The 25,169-nt window shown below is 33.3% G+C and overlaps 1 protein-coding gene across 1 annotated transcript; it reads left to right on the forward strand.

Annotated features, from left to right (window-relative positions):
* The first annotated feature begins 4,430 nt into the window (after positions 1-4,430).
* LOC142236255 (uncharacterized) lies at positions 4,431-9,635 on the forward strand. The gene has a single exon (XM_075307529.1). It carries the CDS (start codon positions 4,431-4,433, stop codon positions 9,633-9,635), a length of 5,205 nt encoding a protein of 1,734 aa, XP_075163644.1.
* Positions 9,636-25,169: the final 15,534 nt, after the last annotated feature.

The following is a 25,169-nucleotide window of genomic DNA, read 5'->3' on the forward strand; positions in this document are numbered from 1 at the left end:
TTTGTTCATGGTCCTTACGAACCGTCAAGGAACTGGAAGAAATTTTGATAAAAACTGATTGGCATTCAAGTTACGCAATACTGCATATCATCCTTTTACATCGTAAAATTATGGAGAACAGGTATGTAAGATTTATTGTGCTGTGAACGGATAGAAACTATAAATTGAAATTTAAATTGGTGGAAATACATTTTAAAACCGTCGAACTGTGAAAAGAAATCTGAAATCTATAAAAAACAGTACCATTTCTCGAATGTGTTGTGTGATTTTACAAAAGTTTGACAAATTTCTATTCGTACCTCAAAAGCTACTACCGCAGTTGTACAAAGTCATCAACTTCTGTTAATATTGTTACGCTCATATGTTAATACATATAAACGCTTTTCACGAAAGCACCAAATACGATATATGCAACTCTTTTTTTGAACAGAATTTGTTGCTTCACGAGCACAAAAATTGCAAAAAGAACGCATAAATTATTTTACATTTATATGTTTGGAGAACAACAATCAACAGAAAGTATATCTGCTTTAACATACATTGAATTGGATAAATTTGTTTCTTTAGAGTTTAAGAGAGATTCTCTTAATTTATGACTCTAAAACTACCAAGTAAATTGTCATACATGTTTACGGTTAACATTCAACCGAACTTATCGATAAACAACGTTCTAACAACATTCCTGAGCATCTCAACATTTGATCTTAGCATACATATTCAATTACATTCAATGTTCATGCTCACCGCCCATATGTACATACAGTAACATACACCACATATCCAAATTCCTTTTTATCGACACATTTTGTATCAACTTACGTTCGCAACATTCACTGGCAACATTGTTCCCAACATCCATGTTTACAGCAGGTTTATTCTCAACATACCTGCTGACCTACCATTAACAACATCAATACTCACTATCAACATACATTTGTACATGCACAAAATTTTTTAACAGGTCATGATCGAAAGAAAAATGTTTATCATCCATGCCCACTGTTAAATGTATACATATGCCACAGTCTCTCATTTACCATAATAAATATTTTGACACATTATCCAACTTCACTCTCACTTATTTTCGAACCACTTTCTTAACATTGAAAGACATCAACATATCAGTACGTTGTTATTGGTTTAAAAAACCCCTTGCCTCCCACCATTGCAAAGAACTTCACATACACAACCCAGACAGCTCATCTCTTCTTCTCATAGATTTTGCAAATTGAACAACAGTGTTGCCACTATACTGTATAAAAGAAGATCGCAAATATCCCATCGGATTAGTATTATTGAACATTCTAATTATACAGCGTTTACTAAGGTAAACAATTTATTATATGTTAAATTCCTTTGGTCAATTTGGTTGGTGGTCGTTTCCAAAACAAACGAATACATTTTAAAAGAAAAATTTATATGTCGATTACACCGGGGAATTTCTCGCTAATTACATATAATTAAAACGCTTCATTGGCAACACTGTTTGAAAGTTTGATTTTACATTTACTTCACATAAATCTAAAATTGACAGAGAAGAGAGGCACAGAAGAGGTTGCAGAAAGACCGGTTTGTGGTTTTGTTGACATTCGAATTGAGGTGTCAAATGTGCTGGACGTGATTTTAAGGAGGAAAGGAAAACAGAAAAAATAAATTTTATAATTTAAGAAACTCAAGTGTGGTAATTGAAAAGGAATTAAACTAAAGAAAATTTAACAATTTGTGAAACTTCAAGTGGAACTAAAATTATAAAAAAAAAATAAATAAATAAAATAGAAAACTAAAAGTGGTGAAAAAAGGAAATTGTTGATCTGTCTGTCTGTGATGTGGAATTGGAATTTCTATTGCCGTGGAGTGTAAGATTTGTATGAGATTTGCCTATTGCTATTGCCTAATGTGGATGGTATTGATATTTGCCTATTGTTGGATGAATGGTTGCCTAGTGATATTGCTTGGATATTGGTTGTGTCTTTGGTTTGTGGTGGCTGCATATTTGGAATAAAAGAATCATAACTGTAAATGCAAAAACGTTCAACCAACGTGGATTTATGTTGGAGCATATGGAGTTGGGGGATGTTTGAAGGAATCAGACTGGTGAGTGTTGTTTGTTTTTGGTAGAGTTGCCAACGAAATTTTTAAAATAAGAACAAGAGTTGGAAAGTTGCTATTTTGAAGAGGCAATAAAGATAATTGAGTACAACAAGATTGAGCTTTGTGCTTCTACAAAGAGAAAACAAATGTCAAGGTGTAGAGGGCTATGAGGAAAAAATTGGTTTATTTGTCAATTTTTTCCAAAGCAAGCTCTGCTCAGGAATAAACTAAAACAGCAATATTCACATAAAAACATAATAATTCCTCGCTTTAACATACACCTACGTTTCATTTAAAATTTCTATAATCGGTTTAGTATTGTTTTTGTGGTTTTCAATACAGAAATTTATTTAAAACATAAATGGTTTGATATTTTCCGACGCAAACGGCAGTACATTTGAGAGACACGTCGACGCAAACTTCGTGATATTTTGTTGACAGAGTCCTCTGGTGCTTCAGTTTAATTTGTCTATGGGGGCACATATTTTGATTGTAATTAATTGAGACGAATAAAGAAATTTGTCCACAATCACACTAAAACATTTACCTACAGTGAAAAAAAAAAAAGATTAAATCTAATTTGCTGATATTGCTACATTAGAAAATATTATTGTTTTATAACTGCTCTGGGCATAATATTGTTGTGAATTTGTACTATTGAAGTACTGTCAAAAGCCGAGTAAGAATACAAATTTTGCAAGGCAGAGAAGACGAATTTTTTTGATATGAATATTTATTGATACGCGAAGTAATACCCATATTTATAAAAGTTAACGTAAATCTTAAACCTACTATTGCCATACAAATTCCTTTGATAAACTGTCAGTAAATTATTAATATGAACATAAATATTTTCCATTAAATGGTTCAACTTTAATGTGAGAGTTGTAATTGTATTATTACATAAAGGAAATTCTCGCTGAACTGAGATAATTTTGGCTTTAGAAAATCTAATTTTTTATGCATTTTTAAACCATTCACAAATTTGGTATATTTATAACTTGGCTACAAAGTTAAAATATATTCAATAATATTGGATTTTTTTTCTATTTGGATTTTAAGTCACAGTCATTTGATGTGAAACAATTGTGAATTGGATTTATTTCCCAGTGGCCAGCGTAAGAGAAGGTTGGGAAAAAAGTGGAATTATTTTCTGATTTAATTTGAAGTTCGAACTGAAATCGAAATTTGCAAGAATATAATTTATTATATGTACACATTTTACTCACATTTTCCAAAAATCATAATCTGAATGATTTACTACTTTTCGATATAAAAATCAGCTTACATATAGAAAACATTTAATGCAAGCAGTGAATTATTTTCCTTTTGGAAAATCCAAAACTATAATTTATTACAATTTAATGCCATCTTCGAGACGTTGAATAAATACATCGAGTTTATTTTAAAGTCAATGAATGTTCAACATTAAATTAACCTTTTTTTCATAAACTTTGTCGAAAAGCGGAAATTGGAAGTGTTTGTAAATTGGAACTTTTGTAAATATCGTCATAATTATTTCTCAATTGAGTAATTCTCTATTCTATGCCGTATTAAATTCGCAATCACTGTCAAAATCACATTCATTTTTTGAAGCTTTGGATTTGGAAATTTGTTCTACATTATTGATTGTCATTCATCATCGATAGTAGATAAATCAAAAACGAAGGAATACGATTTTTTTGAACATCAATTTGTACTTGTCAAAAATAGATAAAATTTGAATATTCTGATTTCTCAAAATCTGGATTTTTTTTTTTTTTTCTAATTTTCACGAAATTTGGAATCTGAAAGTGGTTTTTTGATCTCGAATATTATACAATTGTTTGTGAATTTTGGAAATGTGTACTATTGCCCTGTGAGAAATATCTTGTTGAATTTTTTAAAGTCTGAAATATTGCTCCTGTGGAGTTAAAACCGATTTACACTTTTTTTTTAAAGTAAACAACTATTTTTTGTGGAATATATCTGAAATTTTGGTGCATATATTTACATCCTGAAAAATTGCTCTCGTTGAGCTAAAACTATTTTTTTTTATTTTAATTTTGGAATTACCCTGAATATTGCTCTCGTTGAGCTAAAACTATTTTTGAATTTTGGAAATCCTGAATATTGCTCTCGTGGAGCTAAAACTGATTTTGATTTTACCATTATACTTGATTGACTTCTGTTGTGCGAAATCAAATCTATCTTGAAATATTTGAAACGAAAATATTTTTTTATTTGCTTGAATTCTGCTGTATCTGTTGTGCGAAATCAAAGCTGAATATATTTAGAATAGAAATCCGTTTGTCTGTGTTTTCTTTGCACTGAATTGAAACTTATAGTCACCATATAACATGGCTTCTCAGAAATTTATATTTTTTTCTGACCAAGTGGTCACGTACTGCGCCAATTTTGCTGCCATAGATATATCTGAACATAAACTTTCAAGTTTACAAGTGGATCTCGACGATCTTGAACGTCGTTGGCAATCATTTATCAATGTATACGAGACTGAGATGACGGTTGAGGATCGCAGTAAAACTGAGCAGGAATCGATTCATTCGAAGTTCAATGAATCAATTCGGGCATACAAAAAGTGCAAAGCGGACATGTTAGATTTGATTGAAATAGAAAAAAAGAAACTGGATAAGTCATCACAACCTGTAGTGAGAACTGAGTCGAAATCACCTGAAGAAACTGGATTTTCTTTAAAATTGCCTCCGTGTGATACTGAATTATTTAGTGGAGGATATGAAAAATGGCCTTGCTTTCGGGATATGTTTACGGCTATCTATATAAAACATCCCAAGTTATCTCCAGCGCAAAAACTATTTCACTTGAGGGCCAAGACTAGGGGAGAAGCAAGCCAAATAGTTAAACAATTTTCTCTCACTGATGACAATTTTGGACTAGCGTGGGAAGCGTTGAGGCAAAGATACGAAAATAAGCGTATACTTGTTAATCATCAGTTAAAGAAAATTTTTGAAATGGAACGAGTAGGTACTGAAAAGGGGAAGGCGTTAAGAAACTTACAATACACTGTAAATAATTGCCTTTCAGTTCTCAAGACTTATAATATTTCTGTGATTTCCTGGGATCCTATTCTGGTATTTTGGGTGTCTTCGAAATTACCTGACGAAACTTTGTCTGCTTGGGAAAATTCTCTTGAAAATCACAAACAAATGCCATCCTGGGAACAATTAGATGAATTTATATCTAGAAGGCTGAACATGTTAGAATCCATTTCAGATATTAGGAAACCTTCTGGTTCAGCGCCAAATTCTCAAAAAATCCAAAATCCTCAAAAAACCCAAACCTACTATACAAAGACTGAAAATAGTTTCAAACCCTGTAAGATCTGCAAGCAAAATCATGCTTTACGAGCATGTATTAAATTCAAGTCTTGGACTATTTCTGAACGAAGAAAATTTGTTAATACGAATAAAATATGTGAAAACTGTTTGTCTTACGGACATATTGCTCAAAACTGTCAAAGTGACAGACACTGCCAGAAATGTCAACAATCCCATCATACTTTACTGCATTATGATTCTAGTAACGCTAGAAATCGGGATATGGCTCAAATTGATCAACAAGTTTCCACTTACCATATTGATGCACAATATACTGATCAGCCATCTACTTCGGCTGCTGCATATGGTAATTCTGTTTCACATGTTCAATCGAACTTTGTTACTTCTGGCGATTGTACTGTTTTACCGACTGCCCTTATCGATTTGGAACATTTAGGAACAAATTTTACAATTAGGGTTTTCATTGACCAGGGATCCCAGGAATCGTTCATCTCGAGCAGAGTTGCAAATAAATATTCCATACCGACAAGAAAGGCGTTTACGACGATCTCAGGCCTTGGCGGTACAGTTTTAGAAAACTCGTCAAAAATTTGCGATATAACTTTAAAATCTCGAAAGTCTGAATTTAAATTGAAAGCGACGGCAATTGTTATATCAAGTATGAATCATTTAATGCCGACTTCGCCTACTCGCATTTCTGATTGGTCAAAATTGAAAACCATGGAATTAGCTGATCCATACTTTTACCGACCTGGACAAATTGATATGTTACTGGGAAGTGATATTCTTCCATTTATTTTGAAGTCTGGTGTTCACCAAAATGTTTCTGGGAATCTCTTAGCACAAGAAACTGAATTTGGGTGGATTTTGAGTGGTCCGCCAAGAGCTCGGTCGGTTTCAACATTTGCAAATTTTGTGACTAGTTCTGATAATTTGAATGAGGAGTTGAAAAAATTCTGGGAACTTGAAGAAGTTACTTCAATGAAACCTCAATCTGACAATGACGTTTGGTGCGAAAATTTCTATAAGGAAAATACTATTCGACAACCTGATGGAAAATATGTCGTTCGCTTACCATTCCGACATGATCTTCCTCCCAATATGGCTCTTGGCTCGTCAAGAAGAGCTGCTATGGGTCAATTTCTTCATCTGGAAAACACTTTAAAAAAATCGCCTGATCTTGAAACTGAATATTCAAAAGTTCTCTCCGAATACTTGGATCTTGACCATATGGAGCCTTGTGGCTCCTTGGAAGTCTGCGGAAAAGCTGGCTATAGTTCCTATTATCTTCCTCATCACGCTGTAGTGAAACCAGAACGCACTTCTACAAAGGTCAGAGTTGTTTTTAATGCCTCGAAAAAGTCGTCGTCTGGATTTTCGTTAAATGATATCTTGCATACTGGCCCAATATTACAAAATGATCTGATGAGTGTAATACTACGTTGGCGTTTCTTTCAATATGTTTTCAATGGCGACATTCAAAAAATGTATCGCCAAATTCTTGTTCACGAAAATGATAGACAATATCAGCGAATTATTTTCCGAAATTCTGAAACTGAATTGCTTCAAGACTATTGCTTGAAAACTGTAACGTTTGGGGTAAACTGTGCCCCCTACCTAGCAATCAGAACTTTATTACAACTGAGTGAAGATGGGAAAGCAACTCATCCTACAGCATCGTCTATTTTACAAAATCAGATTTATGTTGACGATATATTGTCTGGAAGTCACACTATCTCTGAAACAAAATATTATCTGCGTCAACTGATTGATTTACTCGATTCTGCTGGGTTTCCATTGAAAAAACTTACAGCGAACCATCCAGAAATTCTTGAACAAGTGCCCCCCGAAGATCTCCTAAGAGAAGATTTTTTGAAACTTGAAGACGCTAGCGAAACGAAAACATTAGGCATTCGATGGAATGCTATGACTGACTCATTCCACTATCAGGTGTCCAATATTTCTGTACCATCCCCTCCTTTAACGAAAAGAAAAATTTTGTCAATAATTGCAAAGATATTTGACCCAGCTGGCTGGTTGGCACCGATAATTGTCGTAGCTAAAGTACTAATGCAACAGCTCTGGATTGATGGGACTGATTGGGACGAAGAAGTTAAACCGCATTCGTTCGAAAAATATATTTTCTTTATATCGAATCTCCCAAATATTGAAAATATCAAGATTCCGCGCTGGTTGAACTATTCGCCTGGAAATCAAATACAAATTCACGGATTTTGCGACGCCTCGGAAAAGGCGTACTGCGCATGTCTTTATATCTGTACCAAATCAACTGATAATACTGTTATATCAAATTTGCTTGTATCAAAAAGCAAAGTGGCTCCATTGAAAACTGTAAGCTTGCCTAGATTGGAGCTATGTGGAGCCGCACTGTTATCTAAACTTTTGAAAACTGTCTGTAAAAATTTGAGCTTGGCTGTTTCTGAGATTTATCTGTGGACTGATTCTACTATTACATTGGCATGGCTGGACAAACCACCGTTTCACTGGAAGACATTTGTTGCCAATAAAGTTTCAGAAATTCTTGAAAATGTTGGAAATGCTACCTGGAGACATGTCTCGTCTAACGAAAATCCTGCGGACATTGGTACACGGGGTTGCACAGCATCAGAACTAAATGATAACTCATTATGGTGGCACGGTCCAAAATGGCTAACCAGTCCCTCTGAATTATGGCCTAAATCTGTTACATTTAAAGAACCTAGTCTTGAACGGAAAATCGTAACTTTTCATACTGATACTCAGATTGAAGACATTCTAGATCGATTTTCATCTTTTGATCGAGCGCTACGCGTGTTATGCTACATGTATAGATTTATAAGCAAATGTAGGAAGATAAGGATTCCAGAAATTAATACTGATTTTATTACCAAGGAAGAGATAAAAGTTGTAAAATTTAATCTGATACGACAAGCTCAACGCAAATACTATTCAACTGAATATAATGCTATTGAAAATCGCATGCCCATTAATTCTAAAAGTAGATTACTTGCACTGAATCCGAAACTTGATGAAAACGGATTATTACGAGTGAATGGTCGACTATCTAATTCTGATCTAAGTTACAACGAAAGATTTCCGATAATCTTACCTGAAAAATCAAGATTTTGCAAACTATTTGTCGAATATACTCATAAACTGTTACTGCATTCTGAGCATCAAGTGATGTTACGAGCCATTCGCCAAGAATTTTACATCATACGTTTGAAAAGTATAATAAGACACTGTATAAGAAACTGTCGCACCTGCACTATATATAAAAGTAAAATTCGCACACAAATAATGTCTTCATTGCCAACTGAAAGATGCACCTTTTCTTTGCCCTTTACACATACTGGCGTTGATTTTGCCGGCCCTTTTGAAATAAAAACCTCGCGTCTTAGAAACGCCAAATTACAAAAGGGATACGCGGCTATCTTCGTATGTATGTCAACTCGAGCTGTTCACCTGGAAGCCTGTTCAGAACTTACAACGGAGGCTTTCCTTTCTACTTTTAATCGATTCACAGGGCGTAGAGGATTCCCAAGCAAAATGTTTTCTGACAATGGCACCAATTTCGTTGGTGCAAGTAGAGCATTGGCCACTGAATATAAGATATTTTTGAAGAGTGCACAGAAGTCGATATCTGAAAAGTACAATCTGCATGGGTTTTCTTGGCACTTCATTCCACCGCACGCACCACACATGGGAGGATTGTGGGAGTCGGCAGTGAAGAGCATGAAGAGTCATTTGCGGAAAGTAGCTTCCAATTTGAAATTTACTTTCGAAGAATTCTCCACATTACTTGTTCGCATTGAGAGCATCTTGAATTCTCGACCTCTTTCACCTATGAGTGAGGATCCATTTGAACTGAACCCCCTTACACCTGGTCATTTATTGCGAGGATCTGCTCTAATAGCAGTACCTGAAGAATATTCTGACAATTTGAATCTTTTAAATCGCTGGCAACGTCTAAAAACTTTGCAAATGCAATTTGCGAAACGTTGGAAATCAGAATATCTTCTTGAATTGCAAAGACGATACAAATGGAAGACCGTGCAGAAAAATCTGAAAGAAAATGACTTTGTTATTGTGAAAGAAGATAATCTTCCACCTACTGAATGGTGTCTAGGTAGAGTGATAAAAGTTTTTTCTGGTACTGATTCTAAAATTCGTGTTGCGGAAATTCGAACAAAAAATGGTACTGTAGTCCGCCCACTAGTTAAACTGTGTATACTGCCTGCTTAGTTTTAGTTCTATCCGTTCACACATTAAATAAGTCTTACGTATTTTAGCCATACATCTACACCAAAGTGTCGCATCTGCTACAAGTGGCACACATTGAAAGACTGTCCAGCATTTTATAATATGGATGTACACAAACGCAGACAAGAAGTTAAGGAGAAACGGTTTTGCTATAAATGCTTGTGCTCGTCCCACACACGTGATTGGTGTCGCTCCCGCAAAACATGCATGGTTTGCAACCACAACCACCACACAATGTTACACATTGACGACCACAAACAAGTTCGACACACTCAGCAATCATCATCTTCTAACTCTCACCGTAATTCTCAAAGCCGACGTAAGGAAATCAATCGCAGAAACTCAAGAAGATCATCTTCCAAGCATCAAAAGAAGCCACGCCGTCAACTAACTCACTCACAGCGATCCCCACCTCTTGTACACGAACGTCTGAGTCAAAGGACAAAGATACATGTGTTCCTTCCCACTGCTTTGGCACGACTTCTTTCTCCGGACGGTCCTGGTAAAACAAGATTGATGTTTAACTCGGCTGGCTTGCGAACTTATATTCTTGAATCGCTGGTGCACCGCTACAATCTGCAAACCACTCGTTTGAACGGAGACGAATATTGCACTCTAAGCCTGCAATCATTTTATGACTCGTCGGCCAAAATTCAAATAACCGGAGTAGTACAACGACGACTTAATGTGACTCTTCCAGAAACTACGGAGGACAAACAATTTCAATCTGTATATGGACATTTGGATTTAGCAGACCCTCATTTTTACAACCCTGTGAACATCGAAGTTATAATTGGAAACGACCAACTTTCGAAAATTCTTCTGGCCGGCCTAATACAGACAACGTCATCAATGCCAATAGCACAAAGTTCCATATTCGGTTGGGTCATCTCAGGTGCTTGTCGTCGTTGAATTGCAATCCTGCAAAGGGGGCGGAATGTTGAACTCCGTTCCACAAACAAATATTTCCTTTTAAAATGTTTAATGAATTATTTAATGAATTATGAAGTAAAATATTATGAATTATCTTTTCTATTATCTATTATGAATTTCCCTTAGAATAACTTGAATATTCTTTGAATTTGAATTGTTTCCATATGGCAACCATCTATTCTTACCAACTATCGATAATTGCTTTTACTCAAGAGATATAGATAGTCACCATATTTGAATTAATATTCCAATGTAAATAACTTCACTCAATTTTATAACGCCTGCGCGCGAACCCTTTAAAACTCACTTGTACATCTTCATCGAAGACGGTAAGAAGCCTATTGATCGCAGCAGCAATAAATCTGACTTCTGGTTAATACTGAATTCTGTCTTTGTTTCTGTTTTTTTTTATATTTCTTGGGTTCACTGATATTGGCTGATATTAACAACTCTGGGAGTTTACCAAATCATTAACATACAGTCCATTTTAGAAATTACTCCAAGTTTGTTCAACAATTGCGCCTAATACTAATAAGGTCCCATATATTTCGCCTATAGATGTATGTGTATTGGTCCACAGAATAATACTAAATACTACATTGTCGCTTTACTTATGACTTTCCTTTTCTTGTAACCTTTTAGCTAAACTTCTTCATATAGTTGAAGATTTATATTCATTCTTAGCTTCAAAGTCATTGCGGTGGCATTTTTGTGGACGACATTTTTTTGTCATTATTTTGCTGTTTTACAACTATTTGCCGACTACGAAAGAGGATGGAATAAAAAAAACTTTTTGTGGATTTTACAGCATTCAATTTTATTTCCGTTTGTTTGACCAAAACACCACAGGAATGGGGTTGTTTATGAGCTTAGTTTTGTCTGTGAACATACTCAGCCAATAACTTTGTGTCGTTGACCACAAGAATAGTTTAGAAGTTAAAGATGCCATAACAGCAATATATATCACTTAGATATGTTAACAATATGTTGAATGGTATAAAAAATGCTCAACTTTAATAATCAAGAAGGCAAAGTAGATTATTTAAGTCTTTAGGTATTGATGAAGAGGTAGGATTAGTAGCAGAAACTAACATAAATAGACACTCACCTTAGATGACCCAATATCCCTACACTCAAGAAAACTTTACAATTAAGCCAATTTCATTCTATTTTAGTTTATGGATCCCTTGTCATTGAGCTTAACATGGAATCGGACAGTACTCGGTGATAAGAGAGAAGTTCATCAATGTGGTATCACAATGGACAAGTGAGCCTGATACATCGGGCTGCCCCCTAACCTAACTTTATGGGATTAGTAGTTATAACAATAATGCGCCTATCTTGAACTTTGTATGTCACTAAAGACATTTTTGAAATTTTGAACTCCATTTTTTTTTTTAACTACGAAATTTTCTTTAACAAGTGAAAAAAATAATTACACTGAAAAAAAGCGGTTGCAAAGTTTTTGTCTTTACAGTAACGATTTTGATTCCGAACCAAAAAAGCGGAGAATTGAAGTAAGGATAACTTTAGGACACAATAATCTTTTAAATTAGAGTTTTACATACTTGATTGTAGGAAATAAAATTTTTATTTATTCGTTTTTTTAACATTTTTTTATATGTTATCAAAGTCATTTAAAAACTTGTTGACGATAATTTACAATAAAAAAAGTATATACAGCAGTAAGTTCGGCCGGGCCGAATCTTAAATACCCCCCACCATGAACCAAATATTAGGGTTTCCTTTGAAATTTCAGGAGGGCTTGAGGACACTTCCCGAAGATAAATTTTCTCCTGTGAGGACTATATCAGATTCTGGATTTATAAGAACCATTTTTGTTTGAGTTTTAGAGGAATCATTAACATCTCTTGTAAGTGTGCAAGAAAATTATAAAATAACGTCTTGAAGTGAATTCGGTCTATATGGAGACATTACCAAATGGACCGATAAAAACTTAATCCGATACACGTTTTTGTGAGCCTAAAATACCAGAATATTTACAATTTCAGGCAAATCAGATAAAAACTACGTGTTCTAGAAACCCAAGGAGTTAAATCGGGAGATCGGTCTATATGGGGGCTATACTAAAATATGGACCAATACTCACAATTTTCGGCACACCTCTTTATGGTCCAAAAATACCTCTAGATTTCCAATTTCAGACAAATTGGATAAAAACTACGGTTTCTATAAGCCCAAGACCCCAAATCGGGAGGTCGTTTTATATGGGGACCATACCAAAACATGGACCGATACTCACAATTTTTGGTACACGTATTTGTGGTCCTACAATACATCTAGATTTCCAATTTCAGGTAAATTGAATAAAAACTGCGGTTTCTATAAGCCCAAGAAGTAAAATCGGGAGATCGGTCTATATGGGGGCTATACCAAAACATGGACCGATACCCACCATTTTTGGCACACCTCTTTATGGTCATAAAATACCTCTAGATTTCAAATTTCAGGCAAATTGGATAAAAACTACGATCTCTATAAGCCCAAGACCCCAAATCGGGAGGTCGGTTTATATGGGGACTATATCAAAACCTGGACCGATATAGCCCATCTTCGAACTTGACCTGCCTGCAGACAAAAGACGAGTTTGTGCAAAATTTCAGCACGATTGCTTCATTATTGAAGACTGTAGCGTGATTACAACAGACAGACAGACGGACATCGTTATATCGTCTTAGAATTTCTCCCTGATCAAGAATATATATACTTTATATAGTCGGAAATCGATATTTCGATGTGTTACAAACGGAATGACAAACTTATTATACCCCCGTCACCATTCTATGGTGGTGGGTATAAAAAGTATTTACGTGATATTAAAAATTAGGATGCCAAATTTACAAAATATTAAGGACAAATTTCTTTAAAATAATGAACATTTAATTAAAATAAAGTTTATAATCTTTGATTCAAAATATTTTTTCATTAAATTTAGGACACAAATTCGCATGCCTTTGAACTATGGCTAATTTTCCTTAAAGTAAGGAAACACATTTTTGATTTAAAGAAATTGTCCCTTAATTAACTGAAATAATGAAACTTTAGATTTAAGATAAAAACTCTTCAAATATAGGCAAATACTTATTGTGAGGATTTACCGTCTTTGGTTTGAAGTTTTCTTGAAATCAAGAAAACATTTTTTACTTTGAAGTATCCGTTATAATTTGAATTTTTAAACTGGCCTTTATTTGTACGTGAGTACCTTTATTAATAAACCGCGGAAAGAGAATGAACAAGTATATACGGCCGTAAGTTCGGCCAGGCCGAATGGATTGCGTAGGAACTTCTACTAAAGGCTGTCTTCCACAATCGAATTACTTGGGTTGCGATAACACTTGCCGATGGCAAGGTATCGTAAAACTTTTTAACACGGTCTTCTAAATTGTAAGTTAGTCCATAAGGGGTATATATTAAACAAAAAAAAACGCCGATTAAATACGTATATAATTCAGTTTGACAAAATTTTCTATAGAAATAAAAACTTGACAAAATTTTCTATAGAAATAAAATGTTGACAAAATTTTCTATGGAAGTAAAATGTTGACAAAATTTTCTATAGCAATAAAATTTTGACAAAATTTTCTATAGATATAAAATGTTGACAAAATTTTCTATAGAAATAAAATGTTGACAAAATGTTCTACAGAAATAAAATGTTGACAAAATTGTCTATAGAAATAAAATGTTGACAAAATTTTCTACAGAAATAAATTTTTTACAAAATTTTCTATAGAAATAAAATTTTGACAAAATTTTCTATGGAAATAAAATGTTGACAAACATTGCTATAGAAATAAACTTTTTACAAAACTTTCTATAGAAATGAAATTTTGACAAAACTTTCTATAGTAATAAAATTTGACAATTTTTACATGGCTGTTAGAGGCCATATACTAACGAAATGTACCAAATTTCAACCGCATCGGATGAATTTTGCTCATCCAAGAGGCTCCAGAGTTCAAATCTGGGGATCGGTTTATATGGGAGCTATATATAATTATGGACCGATATGGACCAATTTTTGCATGCTTGTTAGAGACCGTATACTAACATCAGGTACCCAATTTCAAACGGATCGGATGAATTTTGCCCCTCCAAGAGGCTCCGGAGGTCAAATCTGAGGATCGGTTTATATGGGAGCTATATATATTTATGGACCGATATGGACCAATTTTTGCATGGTTGTTAGAGACCGTATACTAACATCAGGTACCAAATTTCAACCGGATCGGATGAATTTTGCCCCTCCAAGAGGCTCCGGAGGTCAAATCTGGGGATCGGTTTATATGGGGGCTATACGTAAACGTGGGCCGATATGGCCCATTTTCAATACCATCCGACCTACATCAATAACAACCACTTGTGCCAAGTTTCAAGTCGATAGCTAGTTTCGTTCGGAAGTTAGCGTGATTTCCACAGACGGACGGACAGCCGGACAGACAGACAGACGGACGGACATGCTTAGATCGACTCAGAATTTCACCACGACCCAGAATATATATACTTTATGGGGTCTTAGAGCAATATTTCGATGTGTTACAAACGGAATGACAAAGTTAATATACCCCCATCCTATGGTGGAGGGTATAAAAATTGATAAATGAGATCTGTACCGTAAATTTATTTTAAGTAGTCCTAGATCTAAAGAAGCCTTAAGGGAAGGTCAAAATCTTTGGATCCAAGTAGACTTTTTTTGAGTGTAAATTTCTCATTTCGTGGTCGGCTTCAAGTAGAAATTATGCTATGTTTAGTAAAAAACGGCTTTAAAAAAGTGTTGAAAACATGAACTAATTTTTAAAGCTTTTTTGCTTTGTAATCAAGATAGAAAAATTAAACAAAATTAGACGATTCATTACGATTCCATTAATTTTGTTCAGAGTTATTAAAGACAAACAATCTTTTCTTTTATGTTAAGTTACCCATTTTTAAATGGAATCACTTAAATATAAGATCAAAACGACTTCATTGACAAGGATAACACTTTTGGACAAAGAAAACAACTTTGTATCAGAGAAATGTGTCTTCTATGCTAAGAAAAATTCACATTCGATTTTTAAGAACATGAGATCTTTGACCTTACGGCAATATTTTTTTCAGTGTTGTCTAATAAATTTTCTTGAATTTGTCGAAAAATATTTACTTATTTTTATTAAATCGGTTTGATATCTACGTTTGTATACAGTTTAGTTAAAATTTTCCAAAATTAACGAAACTATTCCCTTCTGGTGTGTTCACTGTTTTTTGAGTGTAGGGCCTTCAATTTTGCATATCATCTGGTGAGCACCATAACTTTGTCCACCATTTCAGCAGCCGTTGCACTGAATTTGCATCACTTCTTAAGGTGTGATCCGAATTCAGTGCTGTGAATGTGAATTAAATATGTGACATTTTAATAAATAAAATTTACAATTTTTTATGATTTTTAATTCATTCTGACATAAGGCTTGTCTGAAACGTTTTACTTCAAATATTTTCAAAAATTCGCCATTTTTCTAGAATGGATTTAACATTTTTTGCAACAAAATTTAAATAATTTGTACAATTTTATTAATCCTTACTCTGTTTTTAAAATATGAGAAAAGCGAATTATAAACAAGTATATACAGTAGTAAGTTCGGCCGGGCCGAATCTTAAATACCCACCACCATGAATCAAATATAATAGTTTCCTTTGAAAATTTGAGGGGGGTTTGATGACAGATATTTTCCCAAGCAGATCAGTTCAACCAGTACGCTTCCCACAGATAAATGTAAAGATTTTACCTATGAAGACTAGATCAGATTCTGAATTTATAAGAACCATTTTTTGTTTCAGTTTTAGAGGAATCATAAACATCTCTTTTAAGTGTGCAAGAACATGATAAAATAACGCCTTGATTTGAAATCTAAAATCTGTAGATTTTCATCCCAATTATTTAAATGACTACGAGATGTAAAATCTGGAAATTTTGCATTCAGTTTCAAGCAACTTTCATGATCAGTGCGCCTTCTATACCCCCAATAAGTGAAATCGGTCTAAGGAGGCCTTACCAAATGGACCGATAAAACTAAATCATATACACTTTGTTATGGGTCTAAAATGCCAGTATATTATCAATTTATGGCAAATCGGATAAAAACTACAATTTCTAGAAACCCTAGGAGTTAAATCGGGAGTTCGGTGTAATGGGGACTATATCAAAACATGGAAGGATACACACAGTATTCAGCACATCTAATTGTAGTTCTAGAATCTAGACCCCAAATCGGAGGGCCGGTTTATAAGGGGGCTATATCAAAAATTGTACCGATACACAATATATTCGGCACACTCTTTATGGTACTAGAATACCTCTAGATTTCCAATTTCATGCAAATTGGATAATAACTACGGATTCTAGAAGCTCAAGAAGTAAAATCGGGAGATCGGTTTATATGGGGGCTATATCAAAACATGGTCCGATAATTACCATTTTCGGCATACGTCTTTATGGTCCTAGAATACCTCTAGATTTCCAATTTCAGGCAAATTGGATTAAAACTACGGATTTAGAAGCCTAAGAAGTAAAATCGGGAGATCGGTCTATATGGGGGCTATATCAAAACATGGACCGATGGACCATTTTTAACACACCAATTTATGGTCTTAAAATACCTCTACCAATTTCAAGCAAATCGGATAGAAAATATACTTTCTAGACGCCCGAGAAGCAAAATCGGAAAATCGGTCCATATGGGGGCTATACCAAAACATGGACCGATAGCCACCATTTTCGGTACACTTTTTGATGGTCCTAAAATACCTCTACATTTCCAATTTCAGGCAAATTGGATAAAAACTACAGTTTTTATAAGTCCAAGACCCCAAATCGGGAGGTCGGTTTATATGGGGACTATATCAAAACTTGGACCGATAGAGCCCATCTTCGAACTTGACAAACAAAAGACGAATCTGTGTCAAATTTCAGGACGATAGCGCCATTATTGAAGGCTGTAGCGTGATTACAACAGATAGACAGACGGTCAGACGGACATGTTTATATCGTCTTAGAATTTCTCCCTAATCAAGAATATATATATTTTATATAGTCGGAAATCGATATTTAGATATGTTACAATTGGAATGACAAACTTCCCAGCAAAAAAAGCGGCGCCAAAAAAGTAGTGAAAATGTTCTTTTTGGATCCGGAAAAATGTTCTTTTTGGACGCAGAAGCGATGAATTTAACATGGGCTTGTCATAGGACGGATGTCCACCATTTCAACAGCCGCCGCACTGAATTCAATGTTTTGAATGTGAATTAAGAAATTTTGTGATATTTTGACAAATAAATAATTTTTAAAATTTTTTATGATTTTTAATAATGCATTAAAAACGCTTGTCTGGAACTTTTTTGTGATCAAATATTTTCAAAAATTAGAAAATTTTCTACAAAGGATTTAGCATTTTTTCGGCTAAATTTAAATAATTTGTACCATTTTATTAATTCTTAATCTGTTTTTAGCATATTTGAAACACAAACAAAATAAATTTCCCATTAAAAATATGAAAAAAGCGAGTTATAAAGAAATTGACTCAAATTAACTTCCTGTGCATTTAAAATAAAGAACATCTTTGAAATAGCATTTTTGGAAGTTCTTTTAAAGTTGTGCTTGAGAAGAACTTCCAAATTTTTTTGCTGGGTTATTATACTCCCGTCACCATTCTATGGTGGTGGGTATAAAAAATGTTAAAATAAAGAACATCTGTTGGAAGTACCATTTACGAAATTAAGTTTTTTTGCAAAACACATTATCTTAGTATTAATTTAATAACGATTTTTATACCCTAACCACATAGTGGTCAGGGTATAATAAGTTTGATATGCCAAAAAAATGTGCCTACCAGAAATATTGATTTTAAAATATATACCGATCGACTCAGAATCACCTCGTGAGTCGATCTAGCACTTGGTGTCCGTCTGTCCATGTATTTGTTGTTCACAGGATTCCGATCGCAATTATTAACCGATTTTGATGAAATTTGGTACAGGGAGTTTTTTGAGCACAAGGACGAACACTATTCGGATCAAATTTAGATATAGCTCCCATATATATGTATCGCCCGATTTCGACAAATGGGGTCACGTTGCGCTTTTTTTCAAACGGATCGTCACCAAATTTGGCAAAAGGTAATATTTTCCATCGCCCTTCAAGTCTGCAAAATTTCATCCAAATCGGTTCAGATTTAGATATAGCTCTCATATATATGTATCGCCCGATTTTTCTAAATTTGGCCATAAAACCCTTATTTATCAACAGATCTTACTCAAATTTGGCTAAATGTAGTCTTCTATAGCACTAACTATATGTGCAAAAAATCATCGAAATCGGTTCAGATTTAGCTATAGCTCCCATATATATGTACCGCCCGATTTTTCTAAATTTGGCCATAAAACCCTTATGTATCAGCAGATCTTACTCAAATTTGGCTAAATGTAGTCTTCTATAGCACTAACTATATGTGCAAAAAATCATCGAAATCGGTTCAGATTTAGCTATAGCTCCCATATATATGTACCGCCCGATTTTTCTAAATTTGGCCATAAAACCCTTATTTATCAACCGATCTTACTCAAATTTGACTAAATGTAGTCTTCTATAGCACTAACTATATGTGCAAAAAATTATCGAAATCGGTTCAGATTTAGATATAGCTCCCATATAGATTTAGATATAGCTCCCATATATATGTATAGCCCGATTTTGCCAAATTTGGCCATAGAACCCTTATTTATTAACCGATCTTACTCAAATTTAGCTAAATGTAGTCTTCTATAGCACTAACTATATGTGCGAAAAATCATCAAAATCGGTTCAGATTTAGATATAGCTCCCATATATATGTATAGCCCGATTTTCCCAAATTTGGCCATAGAACCCTTATTTATTAACCGATCTTACTCAAAGTCCTCTATAGTACAAACTATATAGTACTAACTATATGTTCATCGAAATCGGTTCAGATGTAGATATAGCTCCCATATATGTATCGCCCGATTTTGAAAAATTCGCCCCTAATAACCTTATGTTTAACCATAGAGGCCTCATTTCTTAACTGATCTTACTCAAATTCAAATTCTAGGTAACCTTTTGTGGTATTAATCAAACCCGCAAAATATTATGCAAATTGGTTCAGATTTAGATATAGCTTCCATATATATGCATCGCTCGATTTTCCCAAATTTGGCCATAGTCTCTTATTTATTAACCAATGTTACTCAAATTTCAAATTTTAATGTACTATCCGATCTTTACTGTAGCTCTTACATAAGAATATTTTTCCATTTGTACAAATTTGGATTTATTACCCACACTAATTGAGAGATTTTCTCTTTTTTAATAATGGGCTCAATATTAGTGGCATACTAACTCCGTAGGTACAATATCAAATACAGCCAGTGTTGCTAGAAGTAGGGGAAATTCCCTATATGTAGGGTTTTTCTAATATTTAGCGTCTTGTAGGGACGTAGGGCCACAATGTAGGGACATTTTCATTCAACACAATGTGTAATAATTTTTACATTTTGGTGGCTCTAGAGGAGGAAATTAGAAGCCCGCAAGGCTTAATCTTTAACAATGTGTGGTAACAACAGTTACCACTACAAATTACCACAAATCTACCAAACAAATATTTCTATAGAAATTTTTGTCAAAACTTTATTCCTGTAGAAAATTTTGTCAACATTTTATTTCTATAGAAAATTTTGTCAAAATTATACTTCTATAGAATTTTTTTTCAAAATATTATTTCTATAAAAAATTTTCTCAAAATTTTATTTCTATAGAATTTGTCAAAATTTTATTTCTATAGAAAAGTGTCTCACAAAAATTTGTTTATAGAAACTTTTTCCAAAATTTTATTTTTGTAGAGATTTAACAAAAAAAAATACTATTTTGGGTAGAATTCTACCAACTGTGGCAACCGTGGTGGTAATACAAATTTATATTCTAAGTTATATACGTTGCATATTTATATTTTATTTATGATAATAAAGTACTTAGAACCATTTTTGTTTTGTAAATTTGTTTAAATTTTACGAAAAATATTGTAGGGAAATTGTATGGGAAAGTAGGGAATATTTTTTTGTCCTTGTAGGGTAAACCGAACATTTTCCCTGGCAACGCTATGAGCTATAGTCAGATTGAGACAAATCACCCATAAACATGTACCCCTTAATTTTCTTAAATATGCAACTGCGGTTTATCTCCCAGACCTATATCAATGTTACCCCACAAATGTTTATGATTATTAATTCTGTAATGGTGGTTTAGGGTATGATATAGTCGGCCCCGCCCGACTTTGTACTTTACTTACTTGTTTTTTCTATGAATATGAAAAAATAAATTTATTTGCTTTATTCATTAATTATTTTACGATTTACTCTCCAGGCATTATTTTCATTTCAATTGATCTACAATTGCGTTGCATTCACAATATTCTATTGCATGGTATAGTAATTGTCTAATTGTAAAGTATTAATTCTATAATCGGATTAAACACCATAATTTAATTGTTTATTATATATATGTTACATAATTTTGAATTATTAAGCATATTTACACACCCGCACACACAAACACATTCACAGACACATAGAACAATTGCGCAATTAATTTATAAAATATCTCTCTCTCTCTCCTATTACAAAAATAAATAGACAATAGATGAGATGGAATTTCAATAATTTTTCCAATATTATTATTATTTACATAATTTCGATGAATATCTCTCAATGGATGTATGATCCTCTATTTGCTTAGCGGAAATATGCAAATGCAAACACTAGGGAAGTATAAAAGACATAGCCACAAATTGAATTGTACTTCTGAAATATCCTGAAGCTTTTAATGGATTTGTGTGATAATTTTCGTGGCATTGCAATGGTCAAACTGTGTGTGAATTTGGGTGAGTGTATTAGTGTGTGTGTGAGTGAATTTGTTTGCTTCTTGGAATTCTGTTGGTCTCCGCATAAATAAATCATTTCAATTTATGGTTTCAATATCTCCGCAATAGCGATGATGATGATGATGGTGATGACCATTTGAAATTTAATAAAAGTTAGAATTGGAAAAAAATAATAAAAATGAGATATTCACAAAGCACTAGGAAATCTGCACACAAATTTGAGTACCATTCCCATCCCACTTGATATGTTCATGAACCTTAGAATGGAACGTAGTCTCAACATCGTATGTACATCCCGACAAAGGTAAATCCTAAATTACTACTACACTGAAAAAAAAAATATTATCGTGAGGCCAAAGATTTCATGTCCTTAAAATACGAATGCAAATTTTACTTAGCATAGAAGACGCATTTCTCTAATATAACGTTTTTTTCCTTGGCCAAAAGTCGATAAACTTTTCAATGAAGTTGTATTGTTCGTATAATTAAGTGATTTGACTTAAAAATGGGTATCATAACATGAAAACAAATATGTTTGGGCTAAGGTCAACTTGACTTTAATAATTCAGAAAAATTCTTTAAAATTAATGAAATTGTCTTTACTTTTGTTGTCTTTTTGCATGTTGCCTACAAAGCAAAAAATCGTTCAAATATAAGACATGTTTTTCAATACTTTATTTTCAATACTTTATTTTAAAGATTGAAACATTGCATAATTACTACCGGAAGTCGATTCTGAATTTAGAAAATAAAGGTGTCGTTAACTTGTTTTTGAGGACTTTGATAAAATATGAAGAAACAAGCTGGAAAAAAAAAACAAAAAATTAAAATTTGCTTCCTAAAATCAATTACACAAACCCCAAATTTAAAAGAGAATTGTGTCTTAAAGGTATCCTTACTTGAATTCTCCGCTTCTTTAGCTCGGAATCAATACCAAAGTAAAGACAAAATCTTTGGAACCGGGTATGCTTTTTTTCAGTGTAGATTTCCAACTCGATACATTCGGCGACGGACGCCGACGCAATGCGGGTTCTTAAACATTTTTACGCCTAATTTTTCATCCCTTACTCTAGAAATACGAAGCGCGTTTCCCTTTTGATCCACCTCAATATACTCTCCAGCTTTCATTTTCATACTCTGAATGTCACTGCTGTTGTCCATGTTTACATCAGTGATTTTGGTGTTTTCTCTTATTTTGGAATGTCCTCATAATAATGTCCTCTCGTGTGTGTGCGTGAGAAAATGCCCACCCACTTTCACTAGTCCTACGCAAATAGATGTGCTGTGCCAAAATGAATACTCGTTGATGACAAAAGCAATTTCAATAAATACACATTTAGAAGGGGCTCCAATGTAGAGCTTGTATCCCAATATAACCACAATAATGGGCAAAAAAAGACCAAAGCCATCGATTTGAGCAACAATGACAAGTGATCACAATTTGAATTCATGTCACCGCATTCGGTAACATTGTGCGTGCGACGGACGGGGACATGCCGACAGACAAAATACATTTCAACAAATAGAGATTACATTGGAATAAATGACCATTAACACAGTGCCATTGTTTGAATGGAAACATTCAGGTCATTTCTCGAAAGGAAACAAGATGTTGTAGTACTTAATGTTATGGGATAGTTTTTGTTCTTGTCCACATGTTAAAATGGTTTTGCAAATTAATACAGAAATTCGAATCCATTAGACTTTCTCCACAAAGAGCATCATTCTTCGGCCCATTGATTCATATGGAAGAAAATCGATAAAGGAAATGTCTTTGCATTGTGATCGAATGGTTTTTATTAAAAACTGACGTTCAATAGACTTTCGAAAAAGGGGAGAGTTGACTGGACAAAAAATCGAACGTGTAATTGCAGCCCATTATTTTAGACACACATAGAATATTCAGTTCAAGTGCTGACCGATTCTATGTTTAGCTCAATGACAAGGGACCTAGTTTTTATAGCCGGGCCCGAACGGCGCATCACAAAGCTGTGAAAAGACTTGCGAAGCTGTGAAACACTCAAACATGTCATCAGCAGAACTGAGAGGGGATTATTCGAGTTTTCCTACTATTCCTACAAATATGATAAATTTTTTACTGTTTGGTAGATGGGTAGAATTCTTGATGTTTTGGTAGATTTTGAACAATATTGCTCATCAACTAAAAGGTAAATTTTCTAAAGAAATAAAATGTTGACAACATTTTCTATAGATATACAATGTCGACAAAATTTTCTATAGAAATATAATTTTGAAAAAAAAAAATCTATAGAAATAAAATTTTGACAAAATTTTCTATAGAAATAAAATTTTGGCAAAATTTTCTATAGAAATAAAATTTTGAAAAAAATCTTCATAGAAATAAAATTTTGGCAAAATTTTCTATAGAAATAAAATTTTGAAAAAAATCTTCATAGAAATAAAATTTTCGCGAAATTTTCTATTGAAATAAAATTTTGACAAATTTTTTCTATAGAAATAAAATTTTGACAAAATTTTCTATAGAAATAAAATTTTGGCAAAATTTTCTATAGAAATAAAATATTGACAAATTTTTTCTATAGAAATAAAATTTTGACAAAATTTTCTATAGAAATAAAATTTTGACAAAATTTTCTATAGAAATAAAATTTTGACAAAATTTTCTATAGAAATAAAATTTTGACAAAATTTTCTATAGAAATATAATTTTGAAAAAAATTCTACAGAAATAAAATTTTGACAATATTTTCTATAGAAACAAACTTTTTGGCAAAATTTTCTATAGAAATATAATTTTGAAAAAAATTTCTACGGAAATAAAATTTTGACAATATTTTCTATAGAAACAAACTTTTTGGCAAAATATTCTATAGAAATAAAATTTTGATAAAAAATTGTAAAGTAATAAGATTTCTTGTTTGGTAGTTGTTTGGTAAAATTTTCTCCACATTTTGGTATATTATTTTTGGCTTGAGTGGCCACCGTGGTTTAGATACCGTGTGATCTTTATAAAAAAACAAGTAAGGAAAGTCTAAAGTCGGGCGGAGCCGACTATATTATGCCCTGCACCACTTTGTAGATCTAAATTTTCGATACCATATCACATCCGTCAAATGTGTTGGGGGGCTATATATAAAGGTTTGTCCATATACATACATTTAAATACCACTCGATCTGGAAGAATTTGATAGACTTCTACAAAATCAATAGACTCAAAATTTAAATCGGCTAATGCACTGGGTGGAACACAATGTTAGTAAAAAAATATGGGAAACGTTTAAATCTGAAGCAATTTTAAGAATACTTCGCAAAAGTTTATTTATGATTTATCGCTCGATATATATGTATTAGAAGTTTAGGAAAATTAGAGTCATTTTTACAACTTTTCGACTAAGCAGCGGCGATTTTACAAGGAAAATGTTGGTATTTTGACCATTTTTGTCGAAATTAAAAAAACATATATATGGGAGCTATATCTAAAACTGAACCGATTTCAACCAAATTTATCACGCATAGCAACAATGGTAATTCTACTCCCTGTGCAAAATTTCAACTAAATCGGAGTTAAAAATTGGCCTCTGTGGTCATATGAGTGTAAATCGGGCGAAAGCTATATATGGGAGCTATATCTAAATCTGAACCGATTTCAACCAAA

The sequence above is a fragment of the Haematobia irritans genome, chromosome 1 (assembly GCF_050003625.1).
Source record: "Haematobia irritans isolate KBUSLIRL chromosome 1, ASM5000362v1, whole genome shotgun sequence".
Classification (NCBI taxonomy): Eukaryota; Metazoa; Arthropoda; class Insecta; order Diptera; family Muscidae; genus Haematobia; species Haematobia irritans.